At 35.8% G+C, this 21,123-nt stretch overlaps 2 protein-coding genes across 5 annotated transcripts in view; both read right to left on the bottom strand.

Moving 5' to 3' along the window:
• The window catches only part of LOC126747859 (uncharacterized), a 58,052-nt gene that overhangs the window by 10,192 nt on the left and 26,737 nt on the right, over positions 1-21,123 (bottom strand). For 2 of the 3 annotated variants that reach the window (XM_050456763.1, XM_050456765.1), the window contains exons 6-9: positions 16,004-16,150; positions 15,738-15,944; positions 15,531-15,678; positions 10,702-10,832 (exon numbers count right to left, since the gene is read on the bottom strand). In XM_050456763.1, coding sequence (XP_050312720.1) covers positions 10,702-10,832; positions 15,531-15,678; positions 15,738-15,944; positions 16,004-16,150 — 633 coding nt within the window. Of the gene's footprint in view, positions 1-10,701; positions 10,833-15,530; positions 15,679-15,737; positions 15,945-16,003; positions 16,154-21,123 lie in introns of all 3 variants that reach the window. The other variant, XM_050456764.1, reaches the window with a different exon arrangement.
• LOC126747861 (cilia- and flagella-associated protein 157) lies at positions 3,364-10,623 on the bottom strand. Of its 2 annotated transcripts, XM_050456768.1 has the most exons (3): positions 10,161-10,623; positions 9,249-10,105; positions 3,364-3,900 (listed from the first exon to the last, which is right to left on the bottom strand). In XM_050456768.1, the coding sequence occupies exons 1-3, from the start codon at positions 10,570-10,572 to the stop codon at positions 3,400-3,402; spliced, it is 1,770 nt and encodes a 589-aa protein (XP_050312725.1). In that variant the 5' UTR covers positions 10,573-10,623; the 3' UTR covers positions 3,364-3,399. The 2 variants fall into 2 exon arrangements, with proteins under 2 accessions (XP_050312725.1, XP_050312724.1); XM_050456767.1 differs by lacking the exon at positions 3,364-3,900 and having other exon boundaries at positions 8,709-10,105.

Here is a 21,123-nt window from a genome sequence, read left to right as displayed (position 1 = left end):
ATTAATCAAAAATGAGTATTTTGTAGAAAATAATTGTCTTACAGGGATAATTTTAATGACGAATTGTAGCCGATAAAAGAATTCACAATTTTTGTATTTGCACTTTTCTCACGTAACCTCACAGTTTTCGAGTAAAACGCGAATAACCCTGTTTCTTGTTTTGTTATTTTTATTTGTTAAATATGTGATTACTATATAATTTAATGAAATTTGATATATTTTTTAATATAAATATTCAATACAAAAACAGCGTTAATAAGTTAAGGATTATATACGAAAAACAGTGATTTTGCAGAAGAATTTCTCACTGGTTAAAAATGTGGGGTGGGTGGGGGGGCAAAGTAATTTTGTGAAAAAATAATTTTTATATTTTACAAAAAAAACCGTTTTTTAATTAAATTACCCTTGCACCCCCCACCCACCCCACACACCTTACCAGTAAGAAATTGCTTTGAAAAATCACTGTTTTTCTTCCATAATTCTTAATTTATTAACATTGTTTTTGTATTAAATATTTATATAAAATTTTTATTAAATTTAAATAATATATATTAGATCATAGTTTTTGATCTTCTGGGTTATTTTGTTTATTTAAATTATATATACAATTATTTATTACAAAAACAGTGTTATTAGTTTGGATATTCTAAATAAAAAACAGTAATTTTTCAGAAAAATTTCTTACTGGTAAAGTGTGTGGGGTGGGTGGGGGGCTAAGGGTGGTTTTAATAAAAAATTAATTCTTTGCAAGAAACATTTTTTAAAGGAAAAAATTTAATAATAGAATTATTGCTAATAAAAAAACATTTAACTGTTGTATCGATACTCTTCTTACGTAACCTTAAATTTTACTAGTAAAATGCGAAAAATCACATCATCAGTCATTTTTCATTTATTTTCTCGAAAATGATAATGGTATTTATTTATTTCGCATTTAAATAGATATACAATAGCACATATAAATTACAATTTTATAAAATGTACTTTCAATATTCTAATAAAAAAAAAACAAAAATAAGTAAAATGAGTAAAAGTGGAAAACGAATGTTAATTATTTAAAGCAATTATTGCGTGCAAAAAAATACTATTTTTTAATAAAATTACCCTTGCCCCCCCACCCACCCCACATTTTTAACCAGTTAAAAGTTATTTTTAAAAATCATCGTTTTCCAAAATAATACCCATGAATAACACTGTTTATTTATTTAAATTTGATATATTCATATGTATGTATATTAATAATTATTTAATAAAAAAACCGACTTAATAAATTAAGGGATACAGACTAAAAACAGTGATTTTGCACAGGAATTTCTCACTGGGTAAATGTGTGGGGTGGGTGGGGGGCTGAGGGTAGAATTTTTGAAAAATGGTTTTTTATTTTAAAAGACAAAAACCCTTTTTTAATAAAATTACCCTTAACCCCCCACCCACCCCACACAGTTTATCAGTAAAAATTTGTTTGCAAAATCACTGTTTTTCGTATAAAATATCAATTGGTTTTTCCTCATTTTCTCGAAAACTATTGCAAATATGAAAAATTTTCTTTTAGCATTAGATTCTCAATCAAAAAAAGACCAAATCATACAGAATGACATTTAGTCATGAATCTAAAAGGAAAGAAGTTATAGAAGATTTTTTGAAAAGTTGAAAAATTTTTGAACCAAAAATTCGGAGTTTTTTTTTTTCAAAAAATTAATTTTTTTTTCTAAATCGTTAAACCGCTCAAAATGCTTCAAAAAAGTCTTCTAACACTTTTTTTGTAAATGTACCTGGAAAAAGGTATACCCAAAAAGTCTGCTTCAAAAAATCCAAAGGGTTACCCATGGGAAAATGTTCGTAATTTCGGTTTTTATTTTTTTTCTGGAAAACTATTGGTTCAAAAAAAAAATTGTTTTTATAAAAGTTGTTTGGAATTCTAAGGCGCATCAGAGACAGTAGGAAAATAAATTTTAGGTGCAATAGTTCTCCAGAAAATTGAAGAAAACTCTAAAACAGTTTTTCCTAATTTTCTCTAAAACTAATGAAAATATTAAAAATTTTCTTTTAGCACTATATTCCTCATTGAATATAGAACAAATCATAAAGAATAACATTTAACCGTAAATCAAAAAATAAAGAAGTTATGGACGATTTTTAAAAAATTGAAAAATTTTTCGACCAAAAATTCGGAAAATTTTTTTTTTTCAAAAAATTAAATTTTTTTTTGGTAAATCGTTAAACTGCTCAAAATGCTTCAAAAAAGTCCTATAACACTTTTTTCGTAAATGTACCTGAAAAAAGTTATACTCAAAAAGTCTTCTTCAAAAAATCCAAAGGGGTACCCATGGAAAAATGTCCAGAATTTCGGTTTTTATTTTTTTTCTGGAAAACTATTGGTTCAAGAAAAAAATTGTTTTAATAAAAGTTGTTTGGAATTTTAAGGCGCATCAGATTCAACAGGAAAATAATTTTTAGGTCCAATAGTTTTCCAAAAAATTTAGGAAAACTCTAAAACAGTTTTTCCACATTTTCTCCAAAACTAATGAGAATATTAAAAAATTTCTTTTAGCTCTATATTCCTCGTTAAATATGGAACAAATCATAAAGAATAATATTTAACCGTAAATCATAAAATAAAGAAGTTATGGACGTTTTTTGAAAAAAAATAATAAGCATAAATAACACAGTTTGTTTATTTAAATTTAATATATTTATATATATGTTTATTAATGATTATTTAATTCAAAAACCGAGTTAATAAATTAAGGAATACGAACTAAAAACATTGATTTTGCACAGGAATTTTTCACTGGTAAAGTGTGTGAAGTGGGTGGGGGGCTAAGGGTAGTTTAATTAAAAAATATTTTTATCTTTTACAAAAAAAAACACATTTTTCAAAAACAATACCCTTGCCCCCCCACCCACCCCACACATTTTACCAGTGAGAAATTCCTGTGCAAAATCAATGTTTTTAGTTCGTATCCCTTAATTTATTAACTCGTTATATTTTTGTATTAAATGTTTATATATAAAATTATTATCAAAATTAAATAATATATATGGAGTCATACTCTTTATTCTTCTAGGTTATTTCATTTATTTAAATTTTATATATAATTATTTAGTACAAAAACGGTGTTATCAGATTGGATATTATAAACGAAAAACAATGATTTTACAAAAGAATCTCTCACTGGTAAGGTGTGTGGGGTGGGTGGGGGGCCAAGGGTAGTTTGATTAAAAAACAATTTTTATCTTTTATAAAAAAAAAACTTTTTTCAAAAACCCTACCCTTACACCCCCCACCCACCCCACACACCTTACCAGCAAAAAATTCCTCTGCAAAATCACCTCAATTAAATTCATCTAATAAAAACTCTCTTCACGCCATCATCCTTTATTATAATCAACAACAATTCACTCCTCACTCTTGACTTCTTCTCCTTCCTCCTTAGACCCTTCTTCCTCAGGTGTTTCCTCCTTAGCCTCTCCATCTTCAGGACCAATAACCTCTTCAGGAGCAACTTCCCCCTCCTCCTCCTCCTCCTCCCTAACCTGAATCAACTTATGCGCCGACACCTCCGCCTCCACCGACTCGGCCGAGTGCTCAGCAGCGAACGGATCAAACTCCGCACTCTCGTCCTCGTCCTCCTCCTCAACCTGTTCCTCCTCGTCAAAGAACAGCACGCTCTCTTTCTGCTCCTCGCTCATCTCCTCTTCTAACTCGCTCTTACATTCCTCCTCGGAGGACTCGTCCAGGGCACTGTCCCTTCTATCCACGTAACTCTTCTTGTTGGAGTATTTGCTCGCCTCCCCATAGAGGACAAAGTCCTCGAAGCTCTCACCCACTTGGGAGCAAATGTTCCTTTGAGTCCTGGCGGTCGGCCGCGGGTCAACTGGTCTGGGTACAAACCCGAGGTCCCCGAGGGCATAAGTGGCGTCTGCCGAGACAATCGTTTCCAGAGAAGGCTTCTTGATTCGCCTCTCGTGGCCCTGATTTAGTAAGGAAAAGAGGGTGTTGAGGAGGTTCTCTCTCTTGCTCGACTTCACCGAGGTGTCACTCTCCGACTTGATGGTCAAGGCCTCCTTGATGCAGCTCACTCCCTCCATCAAGATGTCCTCCAGACGGTCGTTCTCCGTCTTCAGATAGAGCACGTCCGTCTCCAGGCTGGAGTTGAGGCACTTGAGGCGATGCAGGTTCTGCTCCAACAGTTTGATCTTGAACTCTTGTTTTCTGAGGCACTCTCGCTCGTGTTTTAATCGGTTACGTGCCTCGCGCGCCTCAGACTTGTACTCCTTGTGCCTCAGAAGCTCGTTCCTCGCGGTGACCTTCTCGATAGTACCCAACAAATTAAATAACTAATTTGTGAACTGGAATTTCTCACAACAAGATAATAATAAATTTTACTTAACTTAAATAATAATTTATTAATCATTTACAATTTACTACTAATTAAAATTCTCTGGAAAAGCCTTTGAGGCACAAGTAATTTTGGAACTCTATTCCAGACACATGAATCATCTGTAGTGTCTTTTTCAAAAAATTGAAAGTAATTATTAACTTTCTTCCAGGCATTTTGCATCATTTGGTGTGCCTGGAATAATTCTTTAAGTTCCTAAAGGCTTATGTAAAAAAAAAATGGTATTTACCAATTAAAACATGCTAAATAAACCCCAATGAGTACATCACTTACATCTGATTAAATCACATAAAATCAATGAAATTTAGTGGTTAAGTGTGTCAAATAGAAGGCTCCTTCACCCGAGTACTGAATTGTGTGAAAAATGTTTGTTTAACTTTTAAAATAATGATTAAATCCATTTGAGGAGTTTTTCATTACTAAACCTACAAGACTGCATTTTTCCGAAAAGGTCTTTATTTTGTTCTCTCGAAAACTGTTGATTTTCATGAAAATTGGCTATAACTTTGTTCTGATAAGTTTTTAAAAAAAGTGTTATAACACTTTTTTGAAGTGTTTTGGGTGGTTTATCGATGTGTCAAAAATAAATTTAAAAAATAAAAAAAAAAAATTTTTTCAATTTTTCACCAAAAAACTTTCCAATTTCTCAAAAATCCTCTATAACTTCTTTATTTTTCGATTTACGGCTAAATGTTATTCTTTCCGATTTGTTCTATTTTTAATCAAGAATACAATGCTAAAAAAAAAATTTCCATTTTCCCTCTAGTTTTTAAGAAAATTAGCAAAATCTGTTTAGAGGTTTTTCCCAATTTTCTGCAAAACTGTTGAATATAAAAAAGATTTTTCTAGCGCATATGATGCGCATTGATAATTTAAATAACTTTTATTTCAACAAATTTTTTCTCCAACCAATAGTTTTTCAGAAAAAAAATTAAAACGAAAATTATGGACATTTTTCCAGGGGTACCCCTTTGGATTTTTCAAGGAAGTTTTTTTTGGAAAATAGGCTATAACTTTTTTATGGTACATTTTTGAAAAAAGTTTTATAAGACTTTTTTGAAGGCTTTTAAATGATTTATCAATTTACAAAAAAAAAATAATTTTTTTCCAAAAATAATTAAATTTACCTTAGCCCCCCACCCACCCCACATTTTTACCAGTTATAAATTCTTCTAAAAATCACTGTTTTTCGTTCGTAATCCTTAATTGACTATCACTGTTTTTGTATTAAATATTTATATATAAAATTATTATCAAAGTGAAATAACATATATTGGAATATGGTCCTTGATCTTCTAGGTTATTTCGTTTATTTAAATTTTATATATAATTATTTAATAAAAAAACCGAGTTAATAAATTAAGGGATACGAACTAAAAACATTAATTTTGCAGAGGAATTTCTCACTGGTAAAGTGTGTGGGGTGGGTGGGGGGGCTAAGGGTAGTTTTAATAAAAAAATATTTTTATCTTTTACAAAAAAAAAACATTTTTCAAAAATAATACCCTTGCCCCCCCACCCACCCCACACACTTTACCAGTGAGAAATTCCTCTGCAAAATTTATGTTTTTAGTTCGTATCCCTTAATTTATTAACTCGGTTTTTGTATTAAATATTTATATAAAAAATTATTATCAAAGTTAAATAACATATATTGATCTTTGATTTTCTGGGTTATTCCCTGCAAAAATAGTGTTATTAGATTGGATATTATAAAAAAAAATAATGATTTTACAAAAGAATTTCTCACTGGTAAAGTGGATGGGGTGGGTGGGGGGCCAAGGGTAGTTTGATTAAAAAACAATTTTGTTCTTTTATAAAAAAAAAACTTTTTTCAAAAACGCTACCCTTACACCCCCCACCCACCCCACACGTTTTACCAGTAAAAATTTGTTTGCAAAATCACTGTTTTTCGTATAAAATATCAATCGGTTTTTCCTCATTTTCTGGAAAACTATTGCAAATATGGAAAATTTTCTTTTAGCATTAGATTCCCAATTAAAAATAGACCAAATCATATAGAATGACATTTAGTCATGAATCTAAAAGGAAAGAAGTTATAGAAGATTTTTTGAAAAGTTGAAAAATTTTTGAACCAAAAATTCGGAATTTTTTTTTTTCAAAAAATTAAATTTTTTTTTGGTAAATTGGTAAACCGCTCAAAATGCTTCAAAAAAGTCTTATAACACTTTTTTGAAAAATGTCCCTGAAACAAGTTATACCCAAAAAGTCTGCTTCAAAAAATCCAAAGGGGTACCCATGGGAAAATGTTCGTAATTTCGGTTTTTATTTTTTTTCTGGAAAACTATTGGTTCAAGAAAAAAATTGTTTTTATAAAAGTTGTTTGGAATTCTAAGGCGCATCAGAGACAGTAGGAAAATAAATTTTAGGTGCAATAGTTCTCCAGAAAATTGAAGAAAACTCTAAAACAGTTTTTCCTAATTTTCTCTAAAACTAATGAAAATATTAAAATTTTTCTTTTAGCACTATATTCCTCATTGAATATGGAACAAATCATAAAGAATAACATTTAACCGTAAATCAAAAAATAAAGAAGTTATGGACGATTTTTAAAAAATTGAAAAATTTTTGGACCAAAAATTCGGAAATTTTTTTTTTTTCAAAAAATTAAATTTTTTTTTGGTAAATCGTTAAACTGCTCAAAATGCTTCAAAAAAGTCTTATAACACTTTTTTCGTAAATGTCCCTGAAAAAAGTTATACTCAAAAAGTCTTCTTCAAAAAATCCAAAGGGGTACCCATGGAAAAATGTCCAGAATTTCGGTTTTTATTTTTTTTCTGGAAAACTATTGGTTCAAGAAAAAAATTGTTTTTACAAAAGTTGTTTGGAATTTTAAGGCGCATCAGATTCAATAGGAAAATAATTTTTAGGTCCAATAGTTTTCCAAAAAATTAAGGAAAACTCTAAAACAGTTTTTCCTCATTTTCTCCAAAACTAATAAAAATATTAAAAATTTTCTTTTAGCACTATATTCCTCATTGAATATGGAACAAATCATAAAGAATAACATTTAACCGTAAATCAAAAAATAAAGAAGTTATGGACGACTTTTAAAAAATTGAAAAATTTTTGAAATTTTTGAATTTTTGAAAAATTCGGCGTTTTTTTTTTCAAAAAATTAAATTTTTTTTTGGTAAATTGTTAAACCGCTTAAAATGCTTCAAAAAAGTCTTATAACACTTTTTTCGTAAATGTCCCTGAAAAAAGTTATACCCAAAAAGTCTGCTTCAAAAAATCCAAAGGGGTACCCATGGGAAAATGTTCGTAATTTCGGTTTTTATTTTTTTTCTGGAAAACTATTGGTTCAAGAAAAAAATTGTTTTCATAAAAGTTGTTTGGAATTTTAAGGCGCATCAGAGACAGTAGGAAAATAAATTTTAGGTATAATAGTTTTCCAGAAAATTGAAGAAAACTCTAAAACAGTTTTTCCTAATTTTCTCTAAAACTAATGAAAATATTAAAAATTTTTTATTAGCACTATATTCCTCATTGAATATGGAATAAATCATAAAGAATAACATTTAACCGTAAATCAAAAAATAAAGAAGTTATGGACGTTTTATGAAAAAAAAAAATAATAAGCATAAATAACACAGTTTGTTTATTTAAATTTAATATATTTATATATATGTTTATTAATGATTAATTAATAAAAAAACCGAGTTAATAAATTAAGAAATACGAACTAAAAATATTGATTTTGCACAGGAATTTCTCACTGGATAAATGTGTGGGGAGGGTGGGGGGGCAAGGGTAGTTTTAATAAAAAAATATTTTTATCTTTTACAAAAAAAAAACATTTTTCAAAAATAATACCCTTGCCCCCCCACCCACCCCACACACTTTACCAGTGAGAAATTCCTGTGCAAAATCAATGTTTTTAGTTCGTATTTCTTAATTTATTAACTCGGTTTTTGTATTAAATGTTTATATATAAAATTATTATCAAAATTAAATAATATATATGGAGTCATACTCTTTATTCTTCTAGGTTATTTCATTTATTTAAATTTTATATATAATTATTTAGTACAAAAACGGTGTTATCAGATTGGATATTATAAATGAAAAACAATGATTTTACAAAAGAATCTCTCACTGGTAAAGTATGTGGGGTGGGTGGGGGGCCAAGGGTAGTTTAGTTAAAAAACGTTTTTTTTTATAAAGAAAAAAAATATTTTTTAATAAAACTACCCTTACACCTCCCACCCACCCCACACACCTATCCAGCGAGAAATTCCTCTCCAAAATCACCTCAATTAAATTCATCAAATAAAAACGCTCTTCACGCCATCATCCTTTATTATATTCGACAACAATTCACTCCTCACTCTTCACTTCTTCTCCTTCCTCCCTAGGCCCTTCTTCCTCGGGTGTTTCCTCCTTAGCCTCTCCATCTTCAGGACCAATAACCTCTTCAGGGGCAACTTCCCCCTCCTCCTCCTCCTCCTCCTCCCTAACCTGATTCAACTTATGCGTCGACACCTCCGCCTCCACCGACTCGGCCGAGTGCTCGGCGGCAAACGGATCAAACTCGACACTCTCGTCCTCGTCCTCCTCCTCAACCTGTTCCTCCTCGTCAAAGAACAGCACGCTCTCTTTCTGCTCCTCGCTCATCTCCTCTTCTAACTCGCTCTTACATTCCTCCTCGGAGGACTCGTCCAGGGCACTATCCCTTCTATCCACGTAGCTCTTCTTGGCGGAGTATTTGCTCGCCTCCCCATAGAGGACAAAGTCCTCGAAGCTCTCACCCACTTGGGAGCAAATGTTCCTTTGAGTCCTGGCGGTCGGCCGCGGGTCAACTGGTCTGGGTACAAACCCGAGGTCCCCGAGGGCATAAGTGGCGTCTGCCGAGGCGATCGTTTCCAGAGAAGGCTTCTTGATTCGCCTCTCGTGGCCCTGATTTAGTAAGGAGAAGAGGGTGTTGAGGAGGTTCTCTCTCTTGCTCGACTTCACCGAGGTGTCACTCTCCGACTTGATGGTCAAGGCCTCCTTGATGCAGCTCACTCCCTCCATCAAGATGTCCTCCAGACGGTCGTTCTCCGTCTTCAGATAGAGCACGTCCGTCTCCAAACTGGAGTTGAGGCACTTGAGGCGATGCAGGTTCTGCTCCAAGAGTTTGATCTTGAACTCTTGTTTTCTGAGGCACTCTTGTTCGTGTTTTAATCGGTTACGTGCCTCGCGCGCCTCAGACTCGTACTCCTTGTGCCTCAGAAGCTCGTTCTGAAGGTACTCGTTCCTCGCGGTGACCTTCTCGATGACCCTCGCTTGCACCCGCGCCTTCGCCAAAGCCTTTTTCTTCTCCTCCTCGTGTAGCTCCGCGTCTTGTCGCATGTTCACCGTTTTGCTCTTGAGGCTGTTGTAGTCCTTAAAGAGCTTCTGGTGCGTGTGGAGCATCGTGTCCAGTTCGTTATTGACCGAGATGTTCTCCCTTATGACCCGATGGGTGGTGGCGGCGATGCGCAGCTCGGACGCGTCATGGAACTCCGTCGAGAGTTGCAACAGTCTCGTCTCCATGTCCTTCTTCAGTTTGTCCTTGCTTATGATGAACTTGCGTTCGATCTCGTAGATCTCCCTCGCGTGTCTCTTCTCTTGGGTCTCCATCTTCTTCTCCTGCTCCTCGTACTTCTTCATCAAGTCGTCGCGTTGCGACCTGAACTCCTCCAGCGAGTTCAGTTTACCTGGAAATTTTTGAGGAGAATTTTTTGTGTTTTGTCTCTCTCTCACACTACAAACCTTCCAGGAGTTTATTCTCCGAGGTGAGCTGCTCGTGCATCTGCGCAAACTCCTGCTCCAACTCGCTGATCTTCGTCTCGAACTGTTCGGTCTCATTCTGACGAGTCTCTTGCAATCCGGCGATCCGTTCCTCGAGCTCGTTTATCTCGCTCGTTTTCTCTTGCAGCAGCCTCTTGAGGTAAGTGATGATATCCGACTTGTCCTCGTCGTTTTTCTCGTTGCTCTGCGTCAGTTCCTCGTTCTTTTCCTCGAGTTCCTGCGTCAGGGACCTCAGACGGGCCAATTTCCTGTTCAGGTCCGCTATGGTCAGCTCGTAGAAGGTCTTGTCGACCTCCGTGAGGGCGTCGGGGTTCTCCTCGTGCCCCTTCTTGCCCTTCTTCCCTTTCTTGCCCTTCTTGCCTCCCTTCGCCATTTTTTTTCACACACACACAAACACAAACACACACTTTGTCAAACTGGACAATTGATTGTCTGGTTTCTATGGAAACGAGCCCTATCGATTGCTCAAGTAAAAGAGGAAGGGGGGGTGCGTTCGTCTTACCTCGCAGAATTTCGCCCCGTACTTGGGGGGTGGAGAGTCGCAGAGTCGGTAACGGCTCCGGATGCCTCCCGCGCAGGTGCTGGAGCACGGGGTCCATCGGCTCCAGGCGCTCCATCCGCCGCGCTCTTGATCTGAAACAAATTTTCCAATAAACTAGTTTAGATATAAAGTGATGTGGCGAGGGAGTTTTCAAACATGGACAGTTCCGGTAAAAATCGATGTATCTCGGTTGATATAATAGATACGGTCTTGCAAATGATCTCGTTGGATTCGGAGGGATCTGAGGATGAAAGGGCCGTTTGAATTTTAAGGATCGGGCCCATAGGGGCTGAGAAACTGAGGTTCAAAGTTTGGCATGTGGCAATGGAATTTTAAAATTATAAGGTTTTTTAGGTCTTTGGAGAGCGTGCGCGAGAAACCTAGTGGAGCGATTTTTTTGAAACTTATGGAGAGTGATGTCTTACATAGGTGTGAAGTCTGAGAGATTTTTTTTTTAAATCGGCTCAATGGAAGTGGAGTTTTTGCACGACACTATGTTGAAAAATAGTGATTTTGCAAAAGAATTTTTTACTGGAAACTGTGTGGGGTGGGTGGGGGGTGTAACGGTAGTCTTTTGCAAAAACGGTTTTTTTTGTATAAAATAAAAAGCGTTTTTTAACAAAATTACCCTTGACCCCCCACCCACCCCACACAGTTTACCAGTAAGAAATTCTTTTACAAAATCACTATTTTTCAACATAGTAACGTGCGAAAACTCTACTTCTATTAAACCGATTTTAAAAAAAAATTCTTTCAGATCTTACCCCTATACAAGACATCAACTTCCATAAGTTTCAAAAAAATCACTTCACTAGGTTCCTCGCAAACGTTCTCCAAATACCTCAGGGGTGTTTTAGGTACTTGGAGAACGTTTGCGAGAAACGTATTGGAGCGATTTATGTGAAACTTATGGAAGTTGATGTCTTGTATAGGGCTAAAATCTGAAAGATTTTTTTTTTAAATCCGCTTTATGGAAGTGGACTTTTTGCACGATACTATGTTGAAAAATAGTGATTTTGCAAAGAATTTTTCACTGGTAAACTGTGTGGGGCGGGTGGGGGGTGTACGGGTAGTATTATTAAAAAACGGTTTTTATTTTATACAAAATATACCGTTTTTACAAAAGCCTACCTTTACAACCCCCCACCCACCCCACACAGTTTACCAGTAAGAAACTATTTTGCAAAATCACTATTTTTCAAAATTTTATCGTGCGAAAACTCTACTTCCATTAAGTCGATTTAAAAAAAAATTCTTTTAGACTTTATCCTTATATAGGACATCAATTTCCATAAGTTTCAAAAAAATCGCTCCACTAGGTTTCTCGCGAACGTTCTTCAAGTACCAAAAAAACCCTTTAATTTGAAAACGTCAACGAGTCTTCCAATGCTTTCTCTGTCTCTTTCTCTCTCTCTCTCTCTCTCTCTCTTTCGTAAAGCGATATAGGGGTCTGACGTCACTTGTTAGTTGACGTACGAACGGCAAAGAGTTGTCAAATATTGGCGGTCTAAATTCTTTTAAATCTAAGTAATAAATACTGTACTGATGACATAATTAACAAATATGAAATAAAAAATGAATTTTTCCTCTAAAATAATTATTTTCTGCAAAAATCCCATTTTTCATATACACCCTCTTTACCCCCCCCGCCCACCCCACACATTTATCCAGTAAAAAATTCTTCCGAAAAATCAGTGTTCAATCAAAATGTAGAAGTTGCATTAATGGTTGCAATACAGAGTGATGTGGAAAGTGAATTTTCAAATTAAAGGTTTTTTTTGGTACTTGGAGAACGTTTGCAAGAAACCTAGCGGAGCGATTTCTTTGAAACTTATGGATGTTTATGTCCTGTATAGGGGTGAAGTCTGAACGAATTTATTTTTAAATTGGCTTAATGAAAGTGGAGTTTTCGCACGATTCTATGTTGAAAAATAGTTATTTTGCAAAAGAATTTTTTACTGGAAATTGTGTGGGGTGGGTGGAGGGTGTAAGGGTAGTCTTTTGTAAAAACGTTTTTTTTGTATAAAATAAAAACCGTTTTTTAACGAAATTACCCTTGACCCCCCACCCACCCCACACAGTTTACCAGTAAGAAATTCTTTTGCAAAATCAGTATTTTTCAATATTGTATCGTGCGAAAACTCCACTTCCATTAAGTCAATTTAAAAAAAAAATTCTTTCAGACCTCACTCTTATATCGGACATCAACGTCCATAAGTTTCAAAAAAATCACTCCAATACGTTTTTCGCAAACGTTCTCCAAATTCCTAAAAAACCCTTTAATTTGAAAATTCACTTGTCAATATTCAAGAACATGCTTCCAATATTAACTCTTATGAAGCGATAAGACAGTGACGTCATTTGTTAGCTAAATAAGAACGTCAACACGTCTTCCAATATTTTCTCGGTCTCTTCCTCTCTCTCTCTCTCTCTCTCCCTTTCGTAAAGCGCTATGGAAGATGTGACATCACTTGTTAGTGCTTTGTCTCTTCTCATCTGACCCCTCAATGTCATTTTAGCACTTCCACAAAAAACAGTTGAAAAAAAATAAGAGCAAACTTATGGTGGTGACATTTAGTTTTGTCACTTTTTACACCTGACGTGTTTAAAGAAATAAGGCGAAACGAGTGAGAGGCAAATAAATTGTACGTGTTCATGCGGGTTGTCTGGAACTAACGGATCATGTCTTCTTGCGAATAACGAGGTTCGGACCTTTAAAGTTCAATATCTGGAAAACCGCTGGAAATATTCTCGTCAAACAAAAAGCATAATATTCAGAGAAGAATTCCTTGCAAATGTTGTAAATGGTATAAATCAGTTTGGGCAATAATTTCGGAAATAATAGACTTTTTATGTAGTGCTCCAAAAAAATCGAGTTTGCGCCTTAAAGTGATGACCCGATTCAAAGTCCAATATCTGGAAAACTACCGGGAATATTTTTATAAAACAAAAAGCAAAATATTTATTAAAGAGTGCCTTGAAAAAATTGTATCATGTACAGATCAATTCAAGCAACGGTTTCGGAAGAAAATATTCACAGAAGAGTTCTACGCTGAATTTTCAAATTAAAGGGCTTTTTAGGTATTTGGAGAACGTTTGCGAGAAACCTAGTGAAGCGATTTTTTTAAAACTTATGCAGAGTGATGTCCTGTATAGGGGTGAAGTCTGAGAGAATTTTTTTTTAAATCGGTTTAATGGAAATGGAGTTTTCGCACGATACTATATTGAAAAATAGTGATTTTGCCATAGAATTTCTTACTGGAAACTGTGTGGGGTGGGTGGGGGGGGCAAGGGTAGTGTTTTTAAAAAACAGTTTTTAATTTATGCAAAATAAAATTGTTTTTACAAAAGACTACCCTTGGCCCCCCACCCACCCCACACAGTTTCCAGTAAGAAATTCTTTTGCAAAATCACTTTTTTTCAACATAGTATCGTGCGAAAACTCCACTTCCATTAAGCCGATTTTAAAAAAAATTCTTTCAGACCTCACCCTTATATTGGACATCAACTTCCATAAGTTTCAAGAAAATCGCTCCACTAGGTTTCTCGCGAACGTTCTCCAAGTACCAAGAAAACCCTTTAATTTGAATACGTCAACGAGTCTTCCAATACTTTGTCTCTCTCTCTCTCGCTTTTGTAAAGCGATATAGGGGCGTGACGTCACTTGTTAGTTGAAGTACGAATGCCAACGAGTTTTCCAATATTGGTGGTCATGATCTTTCTCTCTCTCTCTCTCTCTCTCTCTCGTAAAACGAATAGAGGTGTTACATGTATTGTTGCAATACAGAGTGATGTGGCAAACGAATTTTCAAATTAAAGGATTTTTTTAGGTACTTGGAGAACGTTTGCGATAAACCTAATCATGCGATTTTTTTGAAACTTATGAAGAGTAATGTCCTAAATACAGGTGAAGTCTGAAAGAATTTTTTTTTTAAATCGGCTCAATAGAAGTGGAGTTTTCGCACGATACTTTGTTGGAAAATAGTGATTTTGCAAAAGAATTTTTTACTGGTAAAGTGTGTGGGGCGGGTGGGGGGTGTAAGGGTAGTGTTATTAAAAAACGGGTTTTATTTTATACAAAATATACCGTTTTTATAAAAGACTACCCATAGCCCCCCACCCACCCCACCCAGTTTTCCAGTAAGAAATTCTTTTGCAAATTCACTATTTCTCAACATAGTATCGTGCGAAAACTCTATTTTCATTAAGTTAATTTAAAAAAAAAATCTTTCAGACCTCACCCCTATACAGGACATTAACTTCCATAAGTGTCAAAATAATCGGTCCACTAGCTTCCTCGCAAACGTTCTCCAAGTAACTAAAAAACCCTTTAATTTGAAAATTCACTTGCCACATCACACTGTATTGCAACTATACATGTCACACCCCTCTATTGTTTTACGAGAGAGAGAAAGAGGTAGATCATGACCACCAATATTGGAATTCCAATGTTGGCATTCATACATCAACTAACAAGTGACGTCACACCCCCATATCGCTTTACGAGAGAGAGAGAGAGACAGCTATTAAGAATCCATGACCACCACTAAAACTCGTCGAATGACGTCACCCTCGTATCGCTCCATAAGAGTTAATAATGGAAGCATGATTGATGTGTTGCTGAATATTGGACCTACTGGACGAATTGACTGAGGGCCAGTGACAAACTGCATGGAAATAACGTGGAAAATGGCTTGAATTGACTTTCACTCTTATTGGAATACTCAGTCTCCCGATCAATATATATAAAGAACAGTGAGCACTTGCTTTGCAGTACTTGTCACACTTACCTGACACTGGTAGAGTGGGCACGCAGTCCTCCCGCACGTCAGCCACCGCCCCAGAGATGCTCTGGCTGACGTAGACGAAACAGTACTCCACGTAGCGTTCGGAAAACAAGTCGCAACCGAAGTGCAAACTGTGATGTCCACGTTCCACCTGCAACAAACCGTAAACCTTTCATCCCTCTCACTCCCAAGGGGTCGAGGGACTCTCACCTTTTGTTCGGCCACATACTCCAAGGTAGTGGGCGGTGCTAGAGAAGCAACGTTCGCCCTCAACCTAGCGAACAGTCTGACCCTATCCCCCGTCGCTAGGATACACGAGGGATATTGGAACAGCACAGTCACACCCCCGCTGTGGGTGTCACAGGGGAAAATCGAGCGCGCGTGCACGTTGAACACGAACTGATCACTCCAATCGACCTTCAATAAATGGAAAAATTAGCGGAAGATGACGTGCAGCAGTCGAACGAACTTCTTACCTTCACGTAAGCGGACCCGCGGGGCATCAAGGGGTCAGCAGTGCTGGGTCGTAAGAATATGGCGTAGTGTCCGGACAGGCCGAAGAGCTCGCACCTGAACTCGACCACCTTACGACCGGGCAGGCCTCTCACTTGCTCGTAGTAAAGTGCCTGAGAGAGAAAGAAGGTTAATGGCAAGGGCAAGGGTGATTTCCGAGCTAAAGGAAGAGGCTACTGAAGAGCTCTAATAGTCGATCGAACCTTATGCTATCGATCTCTCTTGCTCAAAATTCACAGATAGGGGTGAGATCTGAGAGAATTTTTTTTTTTAAGTCGTCGCAATAGAAGAAGTGGAGTTTTTGCAATAATATTGTGAAGAATAGTGATTTTGCATAAGAGTTTCTTACTGGTAAGGTGTGTGGGGTGGGTGGGGGGTGTAAGTGTAGTTTTTTTGAAAAACGCTTTTTTTGTATAAAATAAAACTGTTTTTAAATAATACTACCCGTACACCCCCCACCCACCCCACACACTTTACCAGTAACAAATTTTTTTGCAAAATCAGTATTTTTGTAAATAGTATCGTGCAAAACCTCCACTTCCATTAGGCTAATTAAAAAAAAAATTCTTTCAGACCTCACTCCTATATAAGAGATCACTCTCTATAAGTTTCAAAACAATCGCTCTATTAGGTTCCTTGCAAACGATCTCCAAATACCTAAAAAACCTTTTAATTTGAAAATTCGCTTGCCACATCACTCTGTATTGCAACTATACATGTCACATCCCAATATCGCTTTACGAGAGAGAGAGAGACAGAGACAGATCATGACTCGTTGACGTTCTTACTTGGCTAACAAATGACGTCACTGTCTTATCGCTACATAAGACTTAATATTGGAAGCATGGTTTATATGTTCTTGAATATTGGCAAGTGAATTTTCAAATTAAAAGGTTTTTTAGGTATTTGGAGAACGTTTGCGAGAAACGTGATGGAGCGATTTACTTGAAACTTATGGAAGTTGATGTCCTGTATACGGGTGAGGTCTGAAAGATTTTTTTTTTAAATCGGCCTAATGAAAGTGGAGTTTTTGCACGATACTATTCTGAAAAATAGTGATTTTGCGAAGGAATTTCTTACTGGTAAAGTGTGTGGGGTGGGTGGGGGGTGTAAGGGTAGTTTTTTTGAAAAACGCTTTTTTTGTATAAAATAAAAACTGCTTTTTAATAATAATACCCGTACATCCCGCCACCCACCCCACACACTTCACCAGTAACAAATTTTTTTGCAAAATCAGTATTTTCCAAAATAGTATAGTGCGAAAACTCCACTTCCATTGAACGGAATAAAAAGAAAATCCTTTCAGACCTCACTCCTATATAAGACATCACTCTTCATAAGTTTCAAAAAAATCGCTTTACTAGGTTCCTCGCAAACGCTTTCCAAATGCCTAAAAAACCCTTTAATTTGAAAATTCAATTTTTGTACTAAATGCACAAGTTTGATATTTTTTTATGGAATAAAAAAACGTACTACAAACAACTGAGTTACACCATTGGAAAGGCCGTTCTTTTGTCTTTAAAACGAGATATCACTCATAAAAATCGATAATCTACATAGTGAGCTACATCTAAAAGCATCCACCCTCTTTTAATAACGTTCCATCTAGATGTAGAAGCGCTTCCCGAAAAATTGACTGCACCGATTTTTCCAAAACTTATACAAATTAAAGCCTTATATGGGCGTAAGGGCTGAAAGAAATCCCTTTGAAATTCATCCAACGGAAGTGGAGTTTTAGCATAATAAGTCTTTCAACATTTTGGCGGACCTATTTGATTGGATATTTTGAAATACACTGATTTTGCAGAAGAATTTCTTACTGGTAAACAGTGTGGGGTGGGTGGGGGGCTAAGGGTAGTCTTTTATAAAAACGGTTTTTTTGTACGAAATAAAAACCGTTTTTCAAAAACACTACCCATACACCCCCCACCCACCCCACACAGCTTACCCGTAAGAAATTTTTTTTCAAATCACTAGTTTTCAGAATAGGATCGTGCGAAAACTTTACTTTTATTGAGTCAAATTAAAAAAAAAATTCTTTCAGACCTTACCCATATACAGGACATTAACTTCCATAAGTTTCAAGAAAATCACTTCACTAGGTTCCTCGCAAGCGATCTCCAAAACCTAAAAAACCCTTTAATTTGAAAATTCACTTGCCAAATCACTCTGTATTGCGACTATACATGCACTGGTACATTTTCATTAAACACTTAGTGTTGATGATGAAATGTACGTTGTGATATGTGATTGAATCAAAATGTACCAGTTGCGTGTATATACTTGGGCTACCGAACAGATGGAGTTGTCACGTGAGCTGTGACCTAGAGCCTCGATAGCGTTCATGACTTGGGGTTTTATTTAATTTTACTAGTCGAGCGGCTTTGGATCGTTTTGGTTGAACAAATATACACTTATATTCAATCTATAAATTTAAATCTCACAGGCCTACCAGCGCAGCCCCTAACTTGTTATTCCTTCTCTCATTTTAAAGCACATATTTAAAAAAAGATAAAAGCTACTTAATGGCCGGGTTCATCAGAAAAAAGCGCTCCCTGAGCGCTCGATTGTTGCTCCGGTATGACAATTTTTATTGGTCCTTACTATTATTAAAGGCAAATCTTCCAGCGCTCAGGTAGCGCTCCTGGCCAATTACACCCTAAATGTTTGACCTGGCACGATTACCTATCCCTTTTAGGCATGATTTCGGGTGGACTAAAACACAAAAAATTCAATTTTACAACTTTAATGTGATGGTTAAGGTTATGCTATAGTGGACTGTAACAGAGAGTATCGAACAGTTGAAACCCCTCCAAATGGCGACGGCTCCGTTGAGCCGAACAGCGTGAAAAACGCAACATAATTTTTTCTTTCACTCTTGCACATAGAGAGACACGTGGGGAGATTGTTGACGTGACGACGATCTCTTCTCCCTTGGAGTACCAAGCGGTAGTAAGCTACGAAATGTCAATGTCTCTCTACGATAGTTGACGATCAAACGGAACAGTGGCGTAACACAATTAACTATATGAATAAAAACTGTTCACTGACAAAGCAACGCTGTACGGTAAAAAAAATTAAAATAAGTAGACATAATTCTCCTCGTCTAAGTCTGCCGGGGTTGCATCGATGGGTGGGCCATTTACTCCATCTGTTCGGTAATCCGACTATAGTTGCAATACAGAGTGATGTGGAAAGTGAATTTTCAAATTAAATTGTTTTTTAGGTATTGGGAGATCGTTTGCGAGGAACCTACTAAAGCGATTTTTCTGAAACTTATGGAGATTGATGTCTTGTATAGGAGTGAGGTCTGAAAGAATTTTTTTTTTAAATCCGCTTAATGGAAGTGGAGTTTTTGCACGATACTATGTTGAAAAATAGTGATTTTGCAAAAAAAAATCTTACTGGTAAACTGTGTGGGGTGGGCGGGGGGTGTACGGGCAGTGTTTTTAAAAAACGGTTTTTATTTCATACAAAAAAACCGTTTTTATAAAAGACTACCCTTAGCCCCCCACCCACCCCACACTGTTTACCAGTAAGAAATTCTTTTGCAAAATCACTATTTTTCTAAATAGTAACGTGCAAAAACTCCACTTTCATTAAGTCAATTTAAAAAAAAATTCTTTCAGACCTAACCCCTATACAAGACATCAACTTCCATAAGTTTCAAAAAAATCGCTCCACTAGGTTCTTGGCAAACGTTCTCCAAATAGCTAAAAACCCCTTTAATTTGAAAATTCACTTGCCAATATTCAAGAACATATAAACCATGCTTCCAATATTAACTGTTATGGAACGATAAAACAGTGAGCAATTTTTTTGAAACTTATGGAAGTTAACGTCCTGTATAGGGGTAAGGTCTGAAAGAATTTTTTTTTTAATTGACTCAATTAAAGTGGAGTTTTCGCACGTTACTATTTTGAAAAATAGTGATTTTGCAAAAGAATTTCTTACGGGTAAACTGTGTTGGGTGGGTGGGGGGTGTACGGGTAGTGTGTTTAAAAAAAGGTTTTTATTTCATACAAAAAAACCGTTTTTATAAAAGACTACCCTTAGCCCCCCACCCACCCCACACAGTTTACCAGTAAGAAATTCTTCTGCAAAATCACTGTTTTTTAAAATATCCAATCAAATAGGTCCGCCAAAATGTTGAAAGACTTATTATGCAAAAACTCCAATTCTGTTGGATCAATTTAAAAGGGATTTCTTTGAGCCCTTACGGCCATATGGGGCTTTAATTTGTGCAAGTTTCAGAAAAATCGGTCCAGTCAGTTTTTCCGGAACCGCTTCTACATACAGCTCTAGGTGCCTTAAATAGAACGTTATTAAAAGAGGGTGGATGCTTTTAGATGTAGCTCACCCTGTAGATTATCGATTTTTATGAGTGATATCTCGTTTTAAAGACAAAAGAACGACCTTTCCAACGGTATAACTCAGTTATTTGTAGCGCGTTTTTTTATTCCATAAAAAAATATCAAACTTGTGCATTTAGTACAAAAAATAAAAATATAGTAGATCGGATATTACTGATGAAAAACAGTGATTTTTTAGAAGAATTTCTTACTGGTAAAGTCTGTGGGGTGGGTGGGGGGTGTAAGGGTATTTTTTTATAAAACGGTTTTTTTGTATAAAATAAAAGCCGTTTTTTAAAAACACTACCCGTACACCCCCCACCCACCCCACACAGTTTACCAGTAAGAATTTTTTTCGCGAAATTACTATTTTTCAAAATAGTATTGTGCGAAAACTCCACTTCCATTGAACGGAATAAAAAAAAAATTCTTTCAGACCTCACTCCTATTCAAGACATCACTCTCCATAAGTTTCAAATAAATCGCTCCAATACGTTTCTCGCAAACGTTCTCCAAGTACCTAAAAAACCCTTTAATTTGAAAATTCACTTGCCAATATTCAAGAACATATAAACCATGCTTCCAATATTAAGTCTTATGTAGCGATAAGACAGTGACGTCATTTGTTAGCCAAGTAAGAACGTCAACGAGTCTTCCAATATTGGTCTATCTCTGTCTCGTAAAGCGATATTGGAGTGTGACATGTATAGTTGCAATACAGAGTGATGTGG

The sequence above is a fragment of the Anthonomus grandis genome, chromosome 20 (genome assembly GCF_022605725.1).
Source record: "Anthonomus grandis grandis chromosome 20, icAntGran1.3, whole genome shotgun sequence".
NCBI lineage: Eukaryota > Metazoa > Arthropoda > Insecta > Coleoptera > Curculionidae > Anthonomus > Anthonomus grandis.
This window is presented reverse-complemented; position numbering and strand designations above follow the sequence as displayed.